Below are 20,858 nucleotides of genomic sequence, written 5' to 3' on the forward strand. Positions count from 1 at the left end.
TTGTGTATAAACTTCATCCTTAAGCCAGGAGGTTACAGTCAATGCTTCAATGTAACTAAACAATCAGATTATATGAGTAGCAGAAAAAACTCTAGGCTGAGGCAGTACATGCAAAACCACCTTTTAAAGTACAGTCATCAATGCAGTTGTGTAATCATATTTATTGAGTGCCCAAACAGACATCATAATCTGGGATTCACAAATGAGCTCCCAATTTATGGAAAATTCAAGCAAGAGTTAGGTGTTTCAGAGACTCCTTTGGAAGTCTTAGCTGAGGGTTTGAGTTGAGACAATCCTTCCTCCTCTTTCTTATAGGCAGAGAGACTGTGGGTATAGTACTGATGAGAGAGATCTGTAGTCCTTCTCTGTTGGCCAACAGTTCGTTGGTCAGCTGGTGGGAACATCTGCAGGGAAATATCTGCTGAGATGATACCATTCTTGACTGAAATACCTTAATGGTTACTGAAATTCTTCAAAGCAGAGTTGTGAGGCTCTATGGAGGGGGTTCATAGCACTGAACACCTTCAGTGTGGGTGTCTGCAGTTGACTTTGACTCCCTTCATATTTAGTGGAGAGAAATGGACACTTCTGGACTGCAATTCATCTCATCCTAAAGTAGATTTCTGACAGATCAGACGAATGGTGCTCTATAAGTGCTTTTCCTCTTTCTGTGTTGACAATGAAGGTAGTGAGGACTGGCTTATCTGAGACCAAACATCTCCCGTGTGACTCTGACCAACTCACTACTGAAATCTTAGCTTTAGAACAGCAGGGTTTCATGAGGCTAACAAGTACTTCCAGACAGCCTGTCTTGTCTGACAAATTCCTGTTTTGGTGCTTGGAAGCACTAAGGCTTCTTAATTTGGCATGAGATGATGTTTAACATTGGCCAGAAAAAATAAGCTCTCCAACACAGTCTCAGAAATGACTGGGTTGTTTTTAATTAAATCTTTTATAAAGAAAAAAACCAACCTGAAGCAAAGATTGGCAAAGTTAAAAAGGACTGAAAGCAAAGCTTTCTCATGGAAAGCATTAAGCAACTTCTAAGCTCAGGCATACACTGTTTACAGTGAATTATATGTTTCCTAACTTCTGCAGTTCAGTATTGCAAGAAAAGTTCTTTGAGGATTAGTTCATTTCGTTCTTCCCCTAAACTGCCAATTGTACAAAAAAAAAAATAATTCTCTGCTGTCTTCTGAATGACAGTTATTTTCAGATGTTTCACTAGTCCAATCATACAATATTTTTCTCCTTCATACTTGTGCAAAAGCATTAAAGATGCACTCTAAGTTTGGATGCCCTATGTATTACATTAACTGCATTACTCTTCTTCCCACACCAGTTCTGGGTGTACAACCAGCTGTGGGTGCTGGCTGTATTCTGTTTTGGCAGAGTCTGAGAGACTCTCTTTAAAGATCGGTTAAAGAAATACTAAGCACAGGCACGCTCTTGACACAATGTTTGCTCTTCTGGATCAGTAGAACTGCATTCTTATTTTAATATGGTGCCTTGCCTTGTTTGAAATTTAGTTTTACTGTGAATTGAATTATTTTTAGGAAATGTTTAAAATGTTTTTTAAAGGTTCTGTGAGGTTTTTGGAAGAATCCTTGCTTCCATTTAACAAAAAAGTTGCTAATATGCAATTGCTGGGTAAAGAATTAAAAGCTTCAGGTGATGTATCTAATGAATAAGGAAACCCCATAACATAAAAATAAATGAGAGCTTAGGTTACAGATCAACCTTTACAATCAGCGTTGTTGTTCACCTGCTATAATTTGTTCTGTTCCTTTTAACTGAAGTGCAAGTTTCTCAGGTGATTGAATTTTTGGAACAGATGGTTATTTTGATATTAAGGAATATGTATCATTTATAAATATGGCACAAATACTTTGTCATAGCTTCGAAAAATGAATAGGCTTAGGCATAAGTTTCTCCTGAATTGTAATAAATGCCACTGAAGCATGAAAAACATGTTCTAGTTCTATTTTTACTGTCTTCTGTGTACCAGAGGACAGATGAAAGATGTGGTATCTGAGTACAACTGTAAAGTAACGCCACAGTGCTAACATGATGAGTGGCTATAGTGTTTGGGCCTGAATGTAACTCTGTTGTGGGATTGGCTGTGTGGGATGAGTACTCGTACAGAATTATGAAAGCCAGAGATGAGCATTGGTCCCTCAGTCTTGTCCATGCTGTTGTTTTGGATGGATGTCTGATTTTCACTGTATCCTGAGGGTCGATTTTGCTGGATGGGAGTTGCCAGTGAATGTTATCATGTCATATGTTGCTAAGATAGCCTAAGACTAAAATTTTCAAATTTTGTTGCCAAAGGCTGGTATTTGAAAACAAAAGGGCAAGAGGTTACAGGTGAGAACTGATCTCATGAACAAGAAGTTTCCTTCTGTTATGACTAAAATAAATATTCAAAATATTTTTTTTTTAATTCCTTACCTACATTAACATGCTCTCAGGCTCTGTGTATGTGTTGCTGTGCTGGTTCCATTCATTACTGGTTTCACTCCAGCTACCTGTGCTTCTGTTTTTTCCACAATGGATTATTCTGCTGGCTGCTTCTTTGGATTTCACCTTTCACCACCTGCAGGACTGCTGTCCAAAAAGCGCTCGTTCCTCTTCTGTTTCAGGCCACTGGGGGTTCTCCCAGTAGTTTGAATGAATCATAGAATGGTTTGGGTTGGAAGGGACCTTAAAGATCTTCTAGTTCCAACCCCCCTGCCATGGGCAGGGACACCTTCCACTAGACCAGGTTGCTCAAAGCCCCATCCAACCTGACCTTGAACACTTCCAGGGATGGGCATCCACAATTTCTCTGGGCAACCTGTTCCAGTGCCTCACCACCCTCATAGGGAATAATTTCTTCCTTATACCTAATCTAAATCTGTCTTCTTTCAGCTGAAAGCCATTACTCCTTGTCCTATCACTACATGCCCTTGTAAAAAGTCCCTCTCCTGCTTTCTTGTAGGCCCCCTCCAGGTACTGGAAGGCTGCTGTAAGGTTTCTCCAGAGCTTTCTCTTCTCCAGGCTGAACAGCCCCAACTGTCTCAGCCTGTCCTCTTAGGACTGAGGCACTCCAGCCCTTGGATCATTTTTGTGGCCTGCCTCTGCACTCACTCTAACAAGTCCATGTCCTTATGTTGGGGGCCCCAGACCTGAACACAGTACTCCACATGGGGTCTCACAAGAGTGGAGTGAAAGGGGAGAATCGCAACCTTTGACCTGCTGGCTACACTTCTTTTGTTGCAGCCCAGGATACAGTTGGATTTCTGGGCTGCAAGTACACATTGCTGGGTATGTTGAGCTTCCAATCAACCAACAACCCCCAAGTCCTTCTCAGGGCTGCTGTCAATCCATTCTCCACCATATGAGTGCTTTCTTGATCTATACATGATAAACAAGTGTACCAGCTTCCTTATCTCCACTTTCAGAGTGTAATCCAGGCTACAGCTTTGCTTGGTAAGTTCTAACTGTTCTGGTAGTTTAAAAACTGCTGTATTTCAGCTTTTTTGCCTTGGTAGCTGAGAGGCTTGAGTCTGAGTGCTCCAAACTTTTTAGGTGCACAGGAAGGAGGAGATACCTTGCTGGATGACAGGGAAGGACTATTTAGCATGCACCCGAATGCTGTGGTTAGAAACAGACTTGGATGTCAACTCTTCTTCCTCCTCCTGCTCTATGTGGATGTGCCTGCTTTCCAAACAAAGGCAGTGGGTCAGCTGGATCTGGCCTGTGAAGTGCCAGTTGGACCACTTTGCCTAACACAGCTGTTCCCAGATTTGTCTCTGGAGGTAGGACACTGCCAGTTTTAATGTTTTTGTGTGTTAAGCAGAGCAAAGCAATTGTCCCCATTGTTGCAGTTAGTAATGCTGCTGTATAGTGGAAAGGCTCATCTGAAAATTAAGTTTTTTGGTTCCCTAGCAACAACAGGGCTCTGGACTTGCCTTGTCCTTTCAGGAAAGTTATTCGACAGACTACTTTCCTTAGCCAAGAACGCTGCTTCTGCTCAGCTAATACTTCGTTAAAATTACTTCTTCAGCACTCACAGCATTCACATTCAGAGCAGAATGACTTCATGGGGAAGGATGTGAAACTGCTTTCCAGACCAAGATTGGACACACAGGAAGGAAGAAATGTAAAAGAAAAGTCTGACTTTCCCCACTGTGTTTGCTGTTCTGGTAGTGTTGGCTTTTATAACAGGCCCAGTTGTTAGGCTTTTTTTTTTATTGCCTTCCATTTCACTAGGTGAGGAGCAGAACTGATACATTTTGGTGTACGTTGTGCCTTTCCCACCAATAGCTCATTTTGTAATAGAAAACCTGTGGCAGATGAAGGTAAGATTAAAGCCACAACTGAGTAAAAGGCAAAGGATGACCTCAGTCTGAGAACACAAATTAGAAGTGTTGCCCTGTTTTTGATAAAACAACACGTGCCTGCAATTGCCACTTTACAACAGTCCTTTTGTTTCCCTGAGCAAAAGGACAAATGATGGACGAACGCATTTCAGAATTTTTGCCATCTGATGGCCAGGTTTTCAGAATTCCTAAAGCACTTAACAAATCCATTACAACTGTCAAAATGAGGTACATCTAAGTTTAGATTTTACTTCATTTCATGATCAGAGTGGGTGTGTGTGGGTAATATACCAGAATCAGAATTTTATTTTTGTTGTTTTCCCAAAATAACAATCCTTTAAAAATAATGAATTAAAAATTATTTGGCTGATATTAAAGTTGTTGTCTTTATTAATGACACCGATCACAAGTTGAAGAAAACCTCAAAATCTCACTGTTTTTTCTTCAGTGCTTACTATACGTGAACAGAAAGAAATGTTCTTTTTTCCCAAATTAATATAAGGATTTATACCTAATTTAATTTTCTGTCCTTTGAGTTCTCAATTCCTTTGGCCTGTGAACTAAACCCTCTTTCCTAAGGAAGGGCCCTCACTGTATCAAAAAGTTTCAAACCTCCAGTGTGCATGGTTCTGTTACCTTTCTGAAGTAGGAATTAGGCTAAAACTTGGAGTCAGACTGCAGCCACAGCTGAGTTCTTGTGCAAAAGTTGATTGAAGCTTATAAGAGCAACCTTCCCTCTTAAAGGTGCTTTGTAAGCAACTTCTGAACTATTACAGGTAATCTTAATTTTAGTGTTTATACGAAAGCACAGCACTTGGTTTTAGTCTACAAGAAGTTAAGCTTAGCCTGAAATATGTGAAATGGTTTTTAAAGTACTATATAATGTGCTTATAATACATACAAGTCTATATTGCAGGATAAATAATTACTACCTAGATGTGTTTGGTTTTGTGACCAATTCTGGTCCTACAGAAAACCAGTGAAGTCAGTAAAGTTCATGCTGTAATATTGCAAACTTGAAGAGGTTGAATTGAAATACTCTTGGTTTCAACCAGAAATCCCTAAATTCAGAAAAAAGTTGCATGTTTATGTCTCATGAGACTTATCTTCTAAGGCAACTCTGGTTATATTTTTGCATTTTTGCTGTGTGATTGGAATTATTTTTTTTAAGAAAAATAAGCAGATTCTTACAGAACAGCATGATTTTAGAGCAGTGAGATTTAAATAAACTGGATGCATTGTGAGAGCCATAACAGCATCACAAATGTTGATAGTGGTTTTACACTAAAAATTGGCTTGTGTTTAGGGTCTAATGGAAAGCACTGTCAGGTTCGCTGGTGTAACGGACTGTGCTGAAAAACTATGTGAAGAGTTCTGTTGGTAGTTACTACTGTGTTTTATTGCCTTGAGCTATTCCCTTTCTCAGTTTCTGGGAGTACAGAGTATGTTAAAGTTGAGTGTGTTGTGCCTTTTGTTTTAGCTTATGTGAAAGCTGCAAAGGGTTCCTAGTTTTCAAATACACTTCAAATTTTACCATAACTGCTTCCCTATAAAACTTTGGTATTCTTTCCTTTAAAGGACCATGCAGTCATGCAGGAAAAAACGGGCATCCTGAAGTTATAGATTCTTGAAGATAGTCATGATTTTTTTTTCTTTAGGAGCATTGTTGTTGTTCTGAAGAATAACTTTGACAGTTTTCTCCAGTGGATTTCAAGGATAACAGTTGTTTATTTGCTATGAAGGACACTGATGCAAATAGCCAATAATCTGAAGCAATAATAATCTGAAGGTTCATAATTTACCAGGATGCTAGTGAATAACAAGGAGCAGGGTTCTGTGTTTCTATATAAGGTTTCTATTATGTTAAGGTTTGGGTTTTTAAAAATCTATTATGTATAGATAGGTTCCAAATGCTGAAAAATAATGAATCCGTAGTAATGGAACTGAGGTTCTTGCTCCCCACACAGATAAGGCTGGATGGAGGTGAGTCTTAGATTAGAAGTGGAAAGCAGTACAGGCTTTTTCTGACTGTTTCTTCTTTTAGGCCTCCTAGATTCCATTTAACTTTCAGCCTATTTCAGGCTATTTCTTCATGTTCTCATGTTTACTATTGTTAATTTACAAACCCCAAAACCTGGTGCCAAAATTTTCATTTTGTTGCTTCTAGCAATGCCATAAATCATACAACAGCCACATGATGACTTGTGATTTGCTTAGCTCATTAAATGATATGATGCCTTCAGGTGCATTCCAGATAGCGAAATAAGTCCCCTGGTTTTAACCTGTGTAATAATGTTTTCTCTGAATTATTTATTAGTTTCATAGTCTCCTGTTCTACCACAAGTAATGATCTCTAATCTTCATTTCAGTTGTCATTTATCTCTTTCCCTGTCTGGTCTCTTAAGACATGCTACTGTTAAAATATGTAAACTGTAGTACAAGAAATTATTTATGTGCCATCTGCTGCAACAATGCAGACACCTAATCAAGATTGTACTAGTAATACTGATGAATTACCTTAATGCACTAAAAAATATACACATAGCATAATTGTTTTATGATGGAAACAAAAGCTTAGGCAAATGAACTGCAGTTGGATATATAATAAAGTGAGATCAATTTTGGGGTTTGTGACAAGAGAACTATTTGAAGAATGAAAATAGTTTCATGCACAACTACAAGAGAACAAAAGGAGCTGAAAAGCTCTCTTATGCTTATAGAAGAAATGAGGAAGGACACATTTTTATGGGTATGTTCTTTTGAATGTGAGCTGCTGCTGCAGAAACAAAGCAATGAGTTTAAATGTTCTGTTCCAGAAACATCCAAAATTGGTCATGTGCAACATCAAGCACGTCCCCACCCTTCCACACCCTCTGGTGAATGCATTATAAAGATCTTTGTACTTCATTTGGGAGCCTTCTGTCTTTACAGAGAGGTTGTACCTTCCCCTGCTCTGCCTTTGAACGTAGGAAACCGTATCTGCTGGTCTTTTAGACCTGTGTGAAATGTTTCATTATTGCATAAAATTCCTCATTCATTAAAAGAGTTGATCAAAGTTGGCATTAGCTCTCACTTCATGCTTTTCTATAATGGAGGAGGCTGAACTTAAATTTGGAAGAGGAAGCCCAGAAGTATGTTTGGCTGAACAGGCTCTCCTGATACGGAAGATGGGAGTTGAGGATGAGCTGTGATTGACTTACATTTCTATTAATAAATAGAGCTTTGCAGAGCAGATACTAGTGTTGTAGTATTTCTTTTTATATATCTCAGGAAGTTTAAGGGAATTCTTGCCTCTTTCTTATCAGCTTGTCTTATCTAAATATGTCGCTGAAGTACAGGCCCCCAGGTCTGTGTCTAAAGGACTGTAGACGAAAGATTTTAGCAGGAATCTTAAGAAAAATACAGGACAACTGAAACAAACTGTTTGTGGTGTCACATATTAGCATTATTCATTGAGTGATTCACAGAACTGCCTACACCGAGAAGAGAGATGTATCCCTGAAAACAGTAGTACTGGGGAGCGTGCTTAGAGCCAGTGACCAGTAATACTGAACACCCTACGCTCAGCACCCCACGCGCTGGATACATCTTAGGGATCTGCCTCTTTAATAAGTATTTATTGTTAGTCATCTGTTCTCCACCCAAATTTGTGTTCATTTCCTGGGCCCACTGGACTCAAACTACATTTCGTTTGTACGTTAGTAAAGCTGGTTCATAAGTAGATCTCTCTCTTCCCTGCTCCAAGCCTGTGCTGCACCTGCTGGAGTGGGGCTCTAAGAGCTCCCTGGGAACGCAGCCTCTCGTCTCTGCTCTGGTCCGCAGCCACTAGCACTTTGATGCTCTGCTTCTGTCCACTGTCATTTGCTTCTGTGTCATCCCTTGATTCCTATGATTAGACTGGATCCATTCAATTATCTTCCTGGAGCTGTTTTTTCACTTGCATATTTCTGTGATACTGTCTTCATCTCCTCTGCTAGTCTTCAGTTTGTTTTATTTTTATTTTATTTTACTGTATTCACAGCTGTGTTCATGAGGTGTGAATAAACAAGAAAAACTCATTCTCAGAAATGTTGTTATCAGTGTAAATGGAGTGATGATTAATTGCTTTTTAACGCAGATGCTTACTTCTGTTATTATGTCCATTTAATGCGTTTCTGATGCTACTTACATTGTTACCTAGCAGGAGTCAATAGAAGACAAATTTCAGTTGTAGACTACTGCATGTGGCAATGAATTGTGTATAGCCTTGTTTCAATAAACTCTGTTACAGATCACTGCTCACTTTGTATTGTAAAATGTAATATGTGTGTGCTACATGAACACATTGTCTAAATTCTCTTACCAGGATGGTGATTTTGATTTCACAGCACTCTGGTTCTACAAAAACGGTGTTTATACACGGTTTGAAACAAAGTTTATACAAGCACTAAAACAAGTCCAAGCTCTTAGACTTAATTTTTTTCTCCTAGATTAATTTTGATTCTAGGTATGCTGGTTAGTTTGTCATAACTTTCGTTTTATAGATCATCTATGTTTTCCAAGATGATTTTTTTAATATTGGGGTAACCTAGATTTGGATGTGTTTATGGAGCTGGGGTTTACTGCTTCAAGCCCGTTCAGTTTGTGTGACCCTACAGCGTGCAGTATACCAAGAATTTTGTCCATGCTGTAGAGAGCTGGCTAAACAGGAACTGGAAAGATCATTAGTAGATGTGCAGGATTTGAGGTTCCACAGGAATAGGGGATTTTCTCCTCTTGCCATGATTTTGTGTTGGGGTTTTGGTTTCTTGGGGGTGGGGTGGGGTGTTTGGATTTTTGTGGTGTTTTGTTAGGTTTTGGTTCAGGGTGGGTTGTTTTTTTTTTTCTTCTCCTGAATGGTGATGTTTTGGCCTTACTTAAGGCAGGTCATTGTCTTTGGACTCAAAATGTTCCTTGTGCTTTAACAGGGAGTCTGTTGGTAACCAGAGGGACTGGCTGACCCCAGTGTGGTGTGTTAGCATAGCCTGAGGGAATTGTACAGCAGTGTATATTCATTGCAGGCTTTTCCAAGATCTTGCATGCTAAGTATGGGGTGTTGATTCTTGTCATGTGTAACCTCAGTAAACTGGCTGCTGCATTTGGATCTTATACATCAGACTTGCTTTTAGATTTCTGGTCTACTAGTAGCTCACCCTTCTCTGTCATTCCCTGTAGGTACAACACCGCCTGTTACCTCTTCAGAGGTGTGGGATTTACTGCCCAGCTGCACTGCATCTCTGGAATCTGTTTCGAACCTCAGACTCTCCTGTGGTTTTAATGCCAAGCCTCTAGCCTTATGAATACTTTGGATTTAAGTTCATCCTTCTATCCCTTAGCGGTGAAAGCAGACAGACATATAGATGTAACCTTTAAAAAGCTTTAAAGCAAAATTTTCTTAGGTAGCATAGAGGATATAAGGATCAAGGGAAAAAAATCTCAGTGTTAAGTGTCCCCTTCTCCAGTTACCTCTTCTCTCTCTACTGGTCTTTAGGCTATATGAGAACTAAATGGTGAACTCCGAATCTTTTGCCTTTATCTTAGCTGCTCTGCATAATATGGAGTATTTCTCTTTAGCTCTCTGTATAGGTCATTGTCCACTGACATAAATTTTTTCACTTCTATTTCTGACTGGAATACTACCCAAGGGCAGTGGAAGTCTTGCTCTGGCTACTTGTCGTTGAATCCCCTCATTCCTGCACCTCCCCCATCTTGAACATCTTGGCCTTAGCTTTTAAGAGGCGACTTTCACAGTAATTTCTTTTTCTACCATTTAGGAATTTCCTGTTCTCCAAACCTCAGCCTCCTAAGATAAACTGGGTCTCACAGTTTTCCCTAATTTTTTGCCACATCACTGTTCTTACGGGTTCCACCTGAAGGTTTGGAGTCTTCCATCTTATTGGGCATTGAGGCTGTCAGGCCTAGTTCAGAGAGGAAATGGAGAATTGCTTCTTCACCTGAGGTATTCCTGATGCAGTGATTTCAAAACCTGAAGTGGAATTCATAAACTCTGCCTCCTGGTTACTGAAACACTGTGATAATTTCCTGAGCAGGTTCTTATCTTTTATACGAATGCTAAAATTTACTTGTACCATGAGAAAATGACCCTTATTTGAATATATTGGTTTTCGTCTGTCCAAATGCATGTGTAATTTCAGGATTTATTTTAAATTCTGTGTAAGAATAAAATTGGTTTTCAGATTATAAATTTTTAGCATTTTTCCCACCTTTTTCTCTCATTTCAGATGTTGCAGTTGTGGACATGAGTGATATTTCCAAGCAACCATCACTGTTCTACCACCTTGGCGTGCGTGAAAGCTTTGACATGGCTAATAATGTTATACTCTACCATGACATTGATCCTGACACTGCTCAGTCTCTCAAAGTAAGGTTTTCACTTAGAAATCAGCTTTATTTTAGAAATTTCTTTAAATACCCGATCGTGCAAATGTTTGTGTTTTTCTGAAACTTCTGTTGAATGTGATTTCCTGATAGCTACATAACAAAATCATGCTAAGAAAAACAGCTGATAGCAAAAATAGTAATGATTAGAATAGTGTGAAAGCTTGTTTATAAGAAAAGTTTGATAGTTTGGTACTGATTTTGCTTCAGATGTTTACAGTTGGAAGTGAGAGTGCAGGTCTTCTGTCTTCCTTCCTTTCCCTCTTTTAATTAGAGTACATGTAAAAAGTGTTATGGCCTGTATAATAATGACACTTGAACAAGGGCTGTATTGCAGCCTACTCCTACTATTGATGCACTTCTATCAGATGAGGTTTGTATCTCCTAGGTGCTGAGTAGCTAAGACTATGGGAATCTCCTTTTTATTGCTGTTTGAAGATAAGAGAGATCCTCACCAGATCTTTTTTAGGCCGGTTGTTAATTTTTATAGTAGGGTAATACATGCTATACACTTCAGTCCTGAAATTGCTGTTCTGGATGCAAGTCATACATTGTTGATGTTTCTGTCTTTCTCAGTGCAGATTCTCTTTGTTTTATATCGCATTTAGACTTTTATCCTCTGTATCATTACCTACGGCTGCTTTTAATATCCTCCATTTTCCTGCTGCCTTACTGAGAGCAGCTTTGTTCATGCTTTTGTGTTTTTTTTTCCTTTGAGTTATTGCCCCATACTACTTCGTTTTTCACACCATTAATGCCCAACCTCTCTTGATCCTATAAGAATAAATTTGTATAAGTGTCCTTGTCTTTTTCTAGAAAGCTCTTTTCTGACACAGCTCCTCTTTCCTTTTTTCTGCTCTTGATGTCCTCAATTTTACTCTGATGTGTCTAGTATCCCACACTTCCTGTCTTCAGGTGGCAGCTCACATACACATTCACATTCTGGGTGACCTGGAGTCACAAGAACTTGGAGTTGGAGCCTCTCACACTCTTTGCTCAAAGAGGTTATCCATATGGGTATGCGATAAGGCATACTTGCATGCCCTCCATTCCTCTAGCTAATCTGGGTGGGCAGGCATACAACTTTTCACCCTGCATTGGTAATATACCTGACTGCAAAGAGATCTTTCATTTTTGTTTTTCATTAACACATTTTTATCTTTATTTATGCGGTCACTCGGATGTTCCGATCAACTTGGTTCCCCCAAGGATGTGCCAAAGTTTGGGGAGCACAGGCTAGTCATCTCCTGTTTGTCTCTGCCCAGTGAGGACCTCTGTGGATGGCTTTGATCTCTGCACTTTGTACCAAGCATATACGCAAGCACCAAACTGGAGTGCTGAATGAGGGTTACATCCATCCACGGGCTGGATCTTCAGACTGTTTATTACCAGAACTTGCAAGTCTTAGCACTTTCAGTTCTGGGGCTTTTTTCCTAAGAATGTAGAGCTCAAGGACAAGTCTGGGGACCTGGGAACACTGGAGAGTGACTGGGTCACTTAAGGCTGGAAGAGCTATTATCTGCCATCATCCCTCTTCTGCTAGGAACTCCATCAGTGTCACTGATCTCTTTCTCATCTCCCAGTTGTTTGCATAATGTCCTTGGCCCCTAGCATATCTTACTATGGGATCAGAAGGCTTGATTTGAGTTGCTGGAACCAAGTAGGAGAGATCCTTTGGATCAAGTGCTAGAGTAGTTGCAGTTCAGCCCCAGTTGGCAACTAAACACCATGCAGCTGCTCACTCACTCCCCTCACCCCTCTGGGATGGGGGAGAGAATTGGAAGGGCAAAAGCAAAAAAAAAAAAAGAAAAAAAACCAAACCAACTTCTGGGTTGAGATAAGAACAGTTTAATTATTAAAATAATTATAACGATAATTATAGTAATAACAATAACGCTAATATAATAAAAAGGAAAATGGAAAAAGGGAAAAAAAACCAAACACAAACAGTACAACCGCTCACCACCTGCCAACCGATGCTGCCGGTCCCTGGGCTGCGATTGCTGCCTCCCTCCCCTGGCCAGCTCCTCCCAGTTAACATACTGGGCATGACATTACATGATGTGGAATATCCCTTTGGCCAGTTTGAATCCGCTCTCTTAGCTGTGCCCCCTCCCCTCCCAGCTTCTTGTGCACCCGGCAGAGCATGGGAAGCTGGAAGAGTCCTTGACTAGTACAAGCACTACCCAGCAACAACTAAAACATTGGTGTGTTATCAACATTGTTTTCCTACTAAGTCCAAAATACAGCACTGTGCCAGCTGCAGTGAAGAGAATTAACTCTGCCCCAGCTAAAACCATGACAGTAGTTTAAGCAGGGCACTGGGACATGGTTCAGTCCTACCCTGATATTCTGAATACTTCTTCTGCAATTGAGCTCCAGTTCAGTCAAATATGGTAATGCAACTTTCTTAGGGATACTTCAGAAGGTAGACAGGGATTGCTTTTGGGGTCTTTCGGTGAAGAACAGTTCATGACATATTTCACGGCATAGGTTCTGGGTAGCTCTCAGAAGAGTTCATTTCTCCCTGCTGAGAAAGATCTTTATCTGCAAGTAGGTGAAGCTCTGCTGGAGATACTTGCTTAGCTAGGTAGACATATTAATTTTCAGATATGTGATATTTCAGATGTCTAAGCCTTCCATCACTTTTGTTCTGAGGTATTTTATTGGGCTTAAGGAGTTTAAGTTAATCAGTAATTCTGTTTAGGTTTTGGTACCTTAATATGTATTTTTTGATCATCTGCTTGTGTTTCTATATTCTCGGGTTTATGACTACTGTGGTTAAGTTTTTTTCCCCTTCAGGAATTTATTACTTTACTTTGGCTCTAGGTTGCTGTGCATGCCTCTTAAGAGTGGCTAGCCTAAGTGTTATAAAGGCAGTATTCATGACTGCTATTACTTCTACTGGGAAGATCTGTGAAGATCAGGCAGCCTGACTTCATATAGCTTATTTCTTAGGACCCATCCTGAAATTCTTCTGAGAGTTGTCTGTTCAGTTTCGCCAGTGTTGTTTCCAGAACAACCTAGTTCCAAGAATATAAGAGAATACGTAATCTAGATTTCAAGAGGGTCATATTTGCAGAACTAAATCTCTTAGATGGCCCCTGATATTTTTCTGTTGTTCAGGAAAAGGGTGCATGGACACAATCATTTCTGTGCAGTGGTTGTCCAAGTGGATTTCAGGATGTCAGATGTGAAGTTGCTCAAGCAGCATCATCGTCAGTTGTCAGAGCACATACAGTTAAATTATATCAATAACTTTGCTTAGAAACAAGTCTATATCCAACATTTGTAGCATGCCTTCCCCTGGAGATCTCTTTAGTTTCACCAAGGACTGTTCATTGGATATGTAAGCCATCATTAGAAGGAGGAGGAGGTTACTTACCAGCAACTGGAAGTCTTTGAGGTCTGGTTTACTTGTCTGTTAGTTTATCATCTGCCTCATAGTTTCATTATCTCTCTTTAGATTTTGAGGTGAGAAGAATTAGGGTGTAGGAAGAGTGTGTTGGTCTGTGCCCATCCAGATAGGAAAGGGGACTAGGTATCTTAAGGATACTCCTTCAGAGGAAAAAAGTCTCTAGCTTTGAATGCTTTTGTCTTACAAATGCCCAGAGTGTGACTGGGTATGTGGAGTGCCCAGCCTGAGAAACTCCAATTACTGGCAAGTACCACTTTCTTCATCTTCTAAGCACTTCTTTAAATAGGTTTCTTCTCTGAATCATTAATTTTTTCCTAGCCTGAACTGCTAAGACTTTTCTTGATGTTCTGTCCCTTTACTTGGAATTTGCTGCAGCAGGACATCTGGATTATGCTGTGAAGAACACATCTGTGTGTATATATATGGATACCAGTTATTTTTATTGGAAATAATAATTCCCAGTAAAAATTAATAAACATTTTTATTGTGTTTTTTTTTTCCCCAGGATATGGTATCTCAGAAAAACACAGTAAGTATTAAATCCACATTCATTTTAAAACATAAAATGAGGATACTATATTTGAAGCAACTCTAATAACAAAGCTGCCGAGCATTTATATGCTGAAGGAAGTCTGGTTTACAATTCAAACTAGTGGAAATCTTGAGTTCCTTTCCGAAATAAAGCTATAGTAAAAAAAAAAACACTTTTCCTTAGAATTTCCTTTTTAAGTCCTAGAACAGTGCCAGTAGATATGTTATATATGTACGTTGACAGATCAAAATGTAAACTCAGAAGTTCAAAGTCTCTTTCTCCCTCTGTCCCTTTCAGCCACTTGTGCAATTGTATATGTGTGTGATGCCTTAATAGGGCTTACTCTTGTATCTCAAACAGCTTTAGCTACTGTACCCACCCCCTTCCTCTCAAATTCACTGATTTTACTTAGGAATGCAAAAGCTTAATTCCAAAAGTAAAAATATTCTTACCCTTAATGCAAGTAAAACCAAACAAGTAAATAAGCCTGAACCAAGATAAAATTTAGTGATTATTTTAGGCTTGTTGCAATATGCCATGACGTCAGTGGTTATTTTCATTAAATACTCTACATTGTTATTTTGAGGACTGTTAAATTTGCAAAGATCTTAAACTTCCATTTATTCCTTTGTTTCCCCCCATTCACCATATACTTTTATTTTCTTCTGAAAACTATTGAGCAAGAATAAAATAATAAAATGTTCTTAGAGTTTGCTAATAATTTAAAAGAGAACTAGAAAAGATAATCCATTAGTCACCGCAGTTTATTTTGAGCTGCTGTTTATACTTGGGCACAGCACTGCATGTAGGCTAAGGATAGGTCAGGTTGAGCACATGAGTAAATCCAGGTCATCTTCCTGTCTGTCTTGGTGATCTTTGAACTATTTTCTCCTGTGGGGTGTGAACTGCATTTAGTTGTCTGTAGCTCTATGAAGGGGGGCCACAGAATGAGGCAGATTTGCTTGTGAATACTACTGTCCGTCAAATGATTGATGATCAAGATGTCACCAGGATGTGTTTTCCCCTCCAGAGTAAGAGGGAGAATTGTGACTGAGCCATTTGGTGGTAATTCCAGAAATGGAGTAAAGGCAGAGAGGACAGTGGCAAGTTCAACTTAGTGAGATCAGATTTAGTCACCTGCAGTCTTTATTTTGGCAGATTCTTTCTCCCACAGAGGGAGGTATTCACCTTGACGTGGAAGAGAAGAAAAGATGGATCTGGTGACATGGTTTCTACACTAGGGCCTGGTATTAGACCTATAAACACCATGTGGCTAGCAAAAGGGGCAGGGAAGCATCCTGAAACTAGGATCCTGATCCTTCCTTTAAAAAGGAGGGATTGCCTAACCCACTTTTTTTCAAGTGCTTAAATTAAGAAAACAATTGTGAGTAAAATACAGTGAGGAAAAAATAAATTACTTTAAATAACAAGTACGGATTCTCGACCCTTTTGTGTTGTTTGAAGTTGTTCATATTCATAGAATGGTTTAGGTTGGAAGGGACCTTTAGAGGTCATCTATTCCAAACCCCCCTGCAGTGAAAAGGGACATCTTCAACTAGATCAGGTTGCTCAGAGCCCCGTCCAACCCGACCTTGAATGTTTCCAGGGATGGGGCGTCTACTGCCTCTCTAGGCAACCTGTGCCAGTATTTCACCACCCTCATAGTAAAAGCTTTTTCCTTCTATCCAGTCTAAATCTACCCTCTGTTAGTTTAAAACCATTACCCCTTGTCCTGTCACAATAGGCCTTGCCAAAGAGATTGTCCCCATTCTTCCTATAGTCCCCCTTTTAAGTACTGAAAGGCTGCAATAAGGTTTCCCCAGAGCCTTCTCCAGGCTCAATGACCCCAACTCTCTCAGCCTGTCCTCGCAGGAGAGGTGCTCCAGCCCTTGGATGATTTTTGTGACCCTCCTCTGGACCTGCTCCAACAGCTCCATATCCTTCTTGTGTTGAGGGCTCCAGAGCTGGATGCAGCACTGCAGGTGGGGTGTCACCAGAGCAGAGGGGCAGAATCACCTCCCTCGACCTGCTGGCCACGCTTTTTTTGATGCAGCCCAGGATATGGTTGGCTTTCTGGGCTGAAAGCGCACATTGTTGGATCATGTCCAGCTTTTTATTCATCAGTACTCCCAGGTCCTTCTCCACAGGGCTGCTCTCAATTCCTTCATCCCCCAGCCTGTATTGATATGGGGGGTTGCCCCGACCCAGGTGCAGGACCTTGCACTTGGCCTTGTTGAACCTCATGAAGTTCTCATAAGGCCCACCTCTTCAGCTTGTCCAGGGGTCTCTGGATGGCATCCTGTCCTTCTGGTGTGTCAGCTGCACCACTCAGCTTGGTGTAGTCTGCAAACTTGCTGAGGGTGCACTCGATCCCAATGTCTATGTCACTGATGAAAATGTTAAACAGTACTGGTCCCAGTACAGGCCCCTGAGGGACACCAGCCATCACTGGTCTCCATCTGGACATCGAGCCATTGACCGCTACCCTCTGGATGTGACCATCCAACCAATTCCTTATTCACCAAATAGTCCACCCATCAAATCTGTATCTCCCCAATTTAGATAGAAGGATGTGGGGGATGGTGTCAGAGGCCTTACAGAAGTCCACATAGGTGACATCCATAGCTCTTCCCTTGTCTACTGAGGCAGCCATTCCACCATAGAAGGCCACTAGGTTGGTCAGGCAGGACTTGCCCTTGGTGAAGCCATGCTGGCTGCCTCGGATCACCTCCCTGTCCTCCATGTGCCTTAGCATAACTTCTGGGATGATCTGTTCCATGATCTTCCCAGGCAGAGAGGTGAGGCTGACAGGATGGCAGTTCCCCAGGTCCTCCTTTCCACCGTTTTTAAAGATGGGCACAATGTTTCCCTTTGTCCAGTCCCCAGGGACTTCACTTGACTGCCATAACTTTTCAAATATAATGAAGAGTGGCTCAGTAACTACGCCAGCCACTTACCTCAGGACTCTGGGATGCATATTGTCAGGTCCCACAGACTTGTGTATGTCCAGGTTCCTCAGGTGGTCATGAACCTGATCTTCCCTTACAGTGGGAGGGGCTTTATTCCCCTGGTCTCCATCCTGCAGTTCATGGCTTGGGAGGGGTGAGGAGAGAGGTTACCAGTGAAGACTGAAGCAAAAAAGTTGTTGAGTACCTCAGCCTTGTCCTCATCTGTTGATACTAGGCTGCCATTCTTGTTCATGAGGGGGTACGCTTTCTTTGACTCTCCTTTTCTGGTTGACGTACCTGTAGAAGCCCTTGTTATTTTTTGTATCCTTTGCCAAGTTCAGCTCCAGCCACGCCTTGGCCGCCCTGACCCCATCCTACGCAACTGGGCAGCGTCCCTATACTCTTCTCAGGATACCTGTCCCTGCTTCCACTGCCTGTGCAGTTCCCTCTTGCTCTTTAGTTTGGCCAGCATGTCTCGACTCAGCCATGCTGGTCTCTTCCCTTGCTTGCCTGATTTCTTACACCTGGGAACTGACAGCTCTTGTGCTTTATGGAACGCATCCTTAAAGTTCTCTTCTGTTCCCTTGCCCCTGAGGACTGTTTCCCAGGGGGTCCTGCTGACTAACTCCTTGAAGTCTGCTTTTGTAAAATTTAGGGTCTTGACTATACTCCTCTCTTTTCCCATATCCCTCAGGAGTGTGAACTCCAACAGTGCGTGATCGCTGAAGCCTAGGCTGCCTCCAGTCTTGACATCACCGATGAGCTCACTTGCATTGGTGACCATCAGGTCCAGTGTTGCATCCATCCCCTCTTTTGTAAGATAAATGTGCTCCCATATTGCATTCTTTTTTCAGTTTCTTAAATCAGAAATTACAACAAACTAATTAGCAAGCTAAATAGTTAATAGGTTAAAGCTGTATTTTTTTTCTAAGTTGGAGCTGACTTCAGATAGACAATTGCTTTCCCTCCCTTTCAGATCCAATGAGTTGTCGTGAGAGGCTTGCAGTTTGCCGCTGCCCCAGCATGGTGCCACTGCTTCATTGCTTGGTTAAATATTTTACAGCTGTATGGGCAATGTCTTGTTGAAGTTAATTGCTAATGAGGGCTGCAGTGCTAGTTAAGTTTGGTGTGAATTTGCTATGCCCAGTCAAGTACAGAGTTACATTACCATTTCAGTTTCAATGCTGAATAATAGATACAGTAATTAATATGCCTGTACTAGGGTTTTGTGTTTTCCTTTCACTTTTCCTGTCTTGGAGACATGTTGGAAAGAGGATAGGTACTTGATCTGCTAAGCCTTCCTCCAACCCAGAGGCAGCCACAGGAATACCATTGCTGGTTTTCTGAAGTGAAGTCCTCTCCATGTCCTAAGGTCTGTGTCCATGCATCTGCAGTGTGTATAAGGGAAGAGGGACAACTGAGATTGCTGCCAGGCACAGCACACCATTCTTCCAGCATCACGACTGAAACTTTCTGTGCTGGCTGCTGTAGCTTGGAGCTTTCTCTGAGATTTCCCTGCCCTCACCTTTGCTATTTATCCTGCAAAATCTCAAGTCATGTACAAAGGTGAAAAAAATTATAGTATCGAACGGATGTTAAAGACGCAGAGAAGATGAATCTGTAGTGTGTTGTCTGGGTGGATTTTCTTTTGTGTATTACAAGTAAGCCATGAAGAAAATTGATCTTTTCCTTGTAAAGAAACATTATTCTAATTCAACATCAAGGAGGAGACAAGAGCAAGGAAACTTGACGTAAAGCTGAAAACAATGCATAGAAAGAAAGTCAGCAATTAGTTTGAGATTTGGCCTGAATACAGCTGATCTAACAGTGAAAGTTATACAGCAGCATGCTGCAGTGGTGTGAGTCTGAGAGATTTAATAGCTTACTGTCTGAAAAAAAGAGTGTAAGAGTAGGAGAACTTCCTTCATTCCCTCCACCATCCAGGAATGAAGTTTTCAAGGATAAGATGGGGAACGTGGTTCTACTAGTCAAGTTCTACTTGACTCGCCCAAAGAAGAGGTTAAAATTCTGTATTAATAATTTATTGCATACTTGAATACAAAAGGAAGGAATTATGGGCTATTAGAGTTCACTTCCCAAGAAATAATTTCCCTGACATGAAATTCAAGGTCAAGATTCTGTGTCCCATCAGTTAGGTTTTCTTCTGTAGAGCTCCTCTGAGCTTTGAGTACTATTTTCTGCCAATTTTACTGAAGGGGGGTATGCACAGATTCCTAGTTTCTGTAAAAATTCTTATCGATAGAATACATTGCAAATTTGCAGTCTTGTTTCACAGAATCCCAGGTTGGAAGAGACCTCAGGGATCATCTAGTCCAACCTTTCTAGGAAGAGCACAGTCTAGACAAGATGGCCCAGCACCCTGTCCAGCCAAATCTTGAAGGTGTCCTACGTGGCCGAGTCAACCACTTCCCTGGGGACATTATTCCAATGGTGACTGTTCTCACTGTGAAAAATTTCCCTCTGGTGTCCAATCGGAATCTCCCCAAGAGCAACTTGTGTCCATTCCCCCTTGTCCTCTCCATGTGATTCCTTATAATAAAGGAGTCTCCATCTCCTTTGTAGCTACCCCTGAAGTACTGGTACATGGTGATGAGATCCCCTCTGAGCCTCCTTTTCTCAAGGCTGAACAAACCCAGCTCTCCCAGCCTATCCTTGTATGGCAGCTTCCCAGTCCTCTGATCATCTTGGTGGCCCTTCTCCGGACCCCTTCCAGCCTGTCCACATCCTTTTTGTATAGTGGGGACCAGAACTGTACACAGTACTCCAGGTGTGGCCTGACAAGCGCTGAGTAGAGCGGGATAATGACTTCTTTCTCTCTGCTGGTGATGCCCTTTTTGATGCAATGCAGCATCCTGTTGGCCTTCTTGGCCGCAGCAGCACGCTGTTCGCTCATACTGAGCTTCCTGTCCACCAGGACCCCAGGTCCCTTTCGACAGAGCTGCTCTCCAGCCAGGTGGATCCCAGTCTGTGCTGCGCTCCTGGATTATGTTTTCCCAGGTGCAAGACCTTACACTTCTCCTTGTTGAACTTCATAAGGTTCTTGCTGGCCCACTCTTCCAGCCTATCCAGATCTTCCTGCAGAGCAGCTCTCCCTTCTGGAGTGTCTAGTTCCCCACTCAATTTGGTGTCATCTGCAAACTTCATCAGGCTACACTTGA

The 20,858-nt window shown here is 41.2% G+C and overlaps 1 protein-coding gene across 1 annotated transcript in view; it reads left to right on the plus strand.

Moving 5' to 3' along the window:
• MAP3K15 (mitogen-activated protein kinase kinase kinase 15) overlaps positions 1-20,858 on the plus strand; it is a 97,652-nt gene that overhangs the window by 17,513 nt on the left and 59,281 nt on the right. Inside the window, exons 2-3 of the mRNA XM_064474582.1 lie at positions 10,625-10,764; positions 14,705-14,728. Coding sequence (XP_064330652.1) covers positions 10,625-10,764; positions 14,705-14,728 — 164 coding nt within the window. The remainder of the gene's footprint in view (positions 1-10,624; positions 10,765-14,704; positions 14,729-20,858) is intronic.

The sequence above is a fragment of the Phalacrocorax carbo genome, chromosome 1, assembly GCF_963921805.1.
Source record: "Phalacrocorax carbo chromosome 1, bPhaCar2.1, whole genome shotgun sequence".
NCBI classification, from domain to species: domain Eukaryota; kingdom Metazoa; phylum Chordata; class Aves; order Suliformes; family Phalacrocoracidae; genus Phalacrocorax; species Phalacrocorax carbo.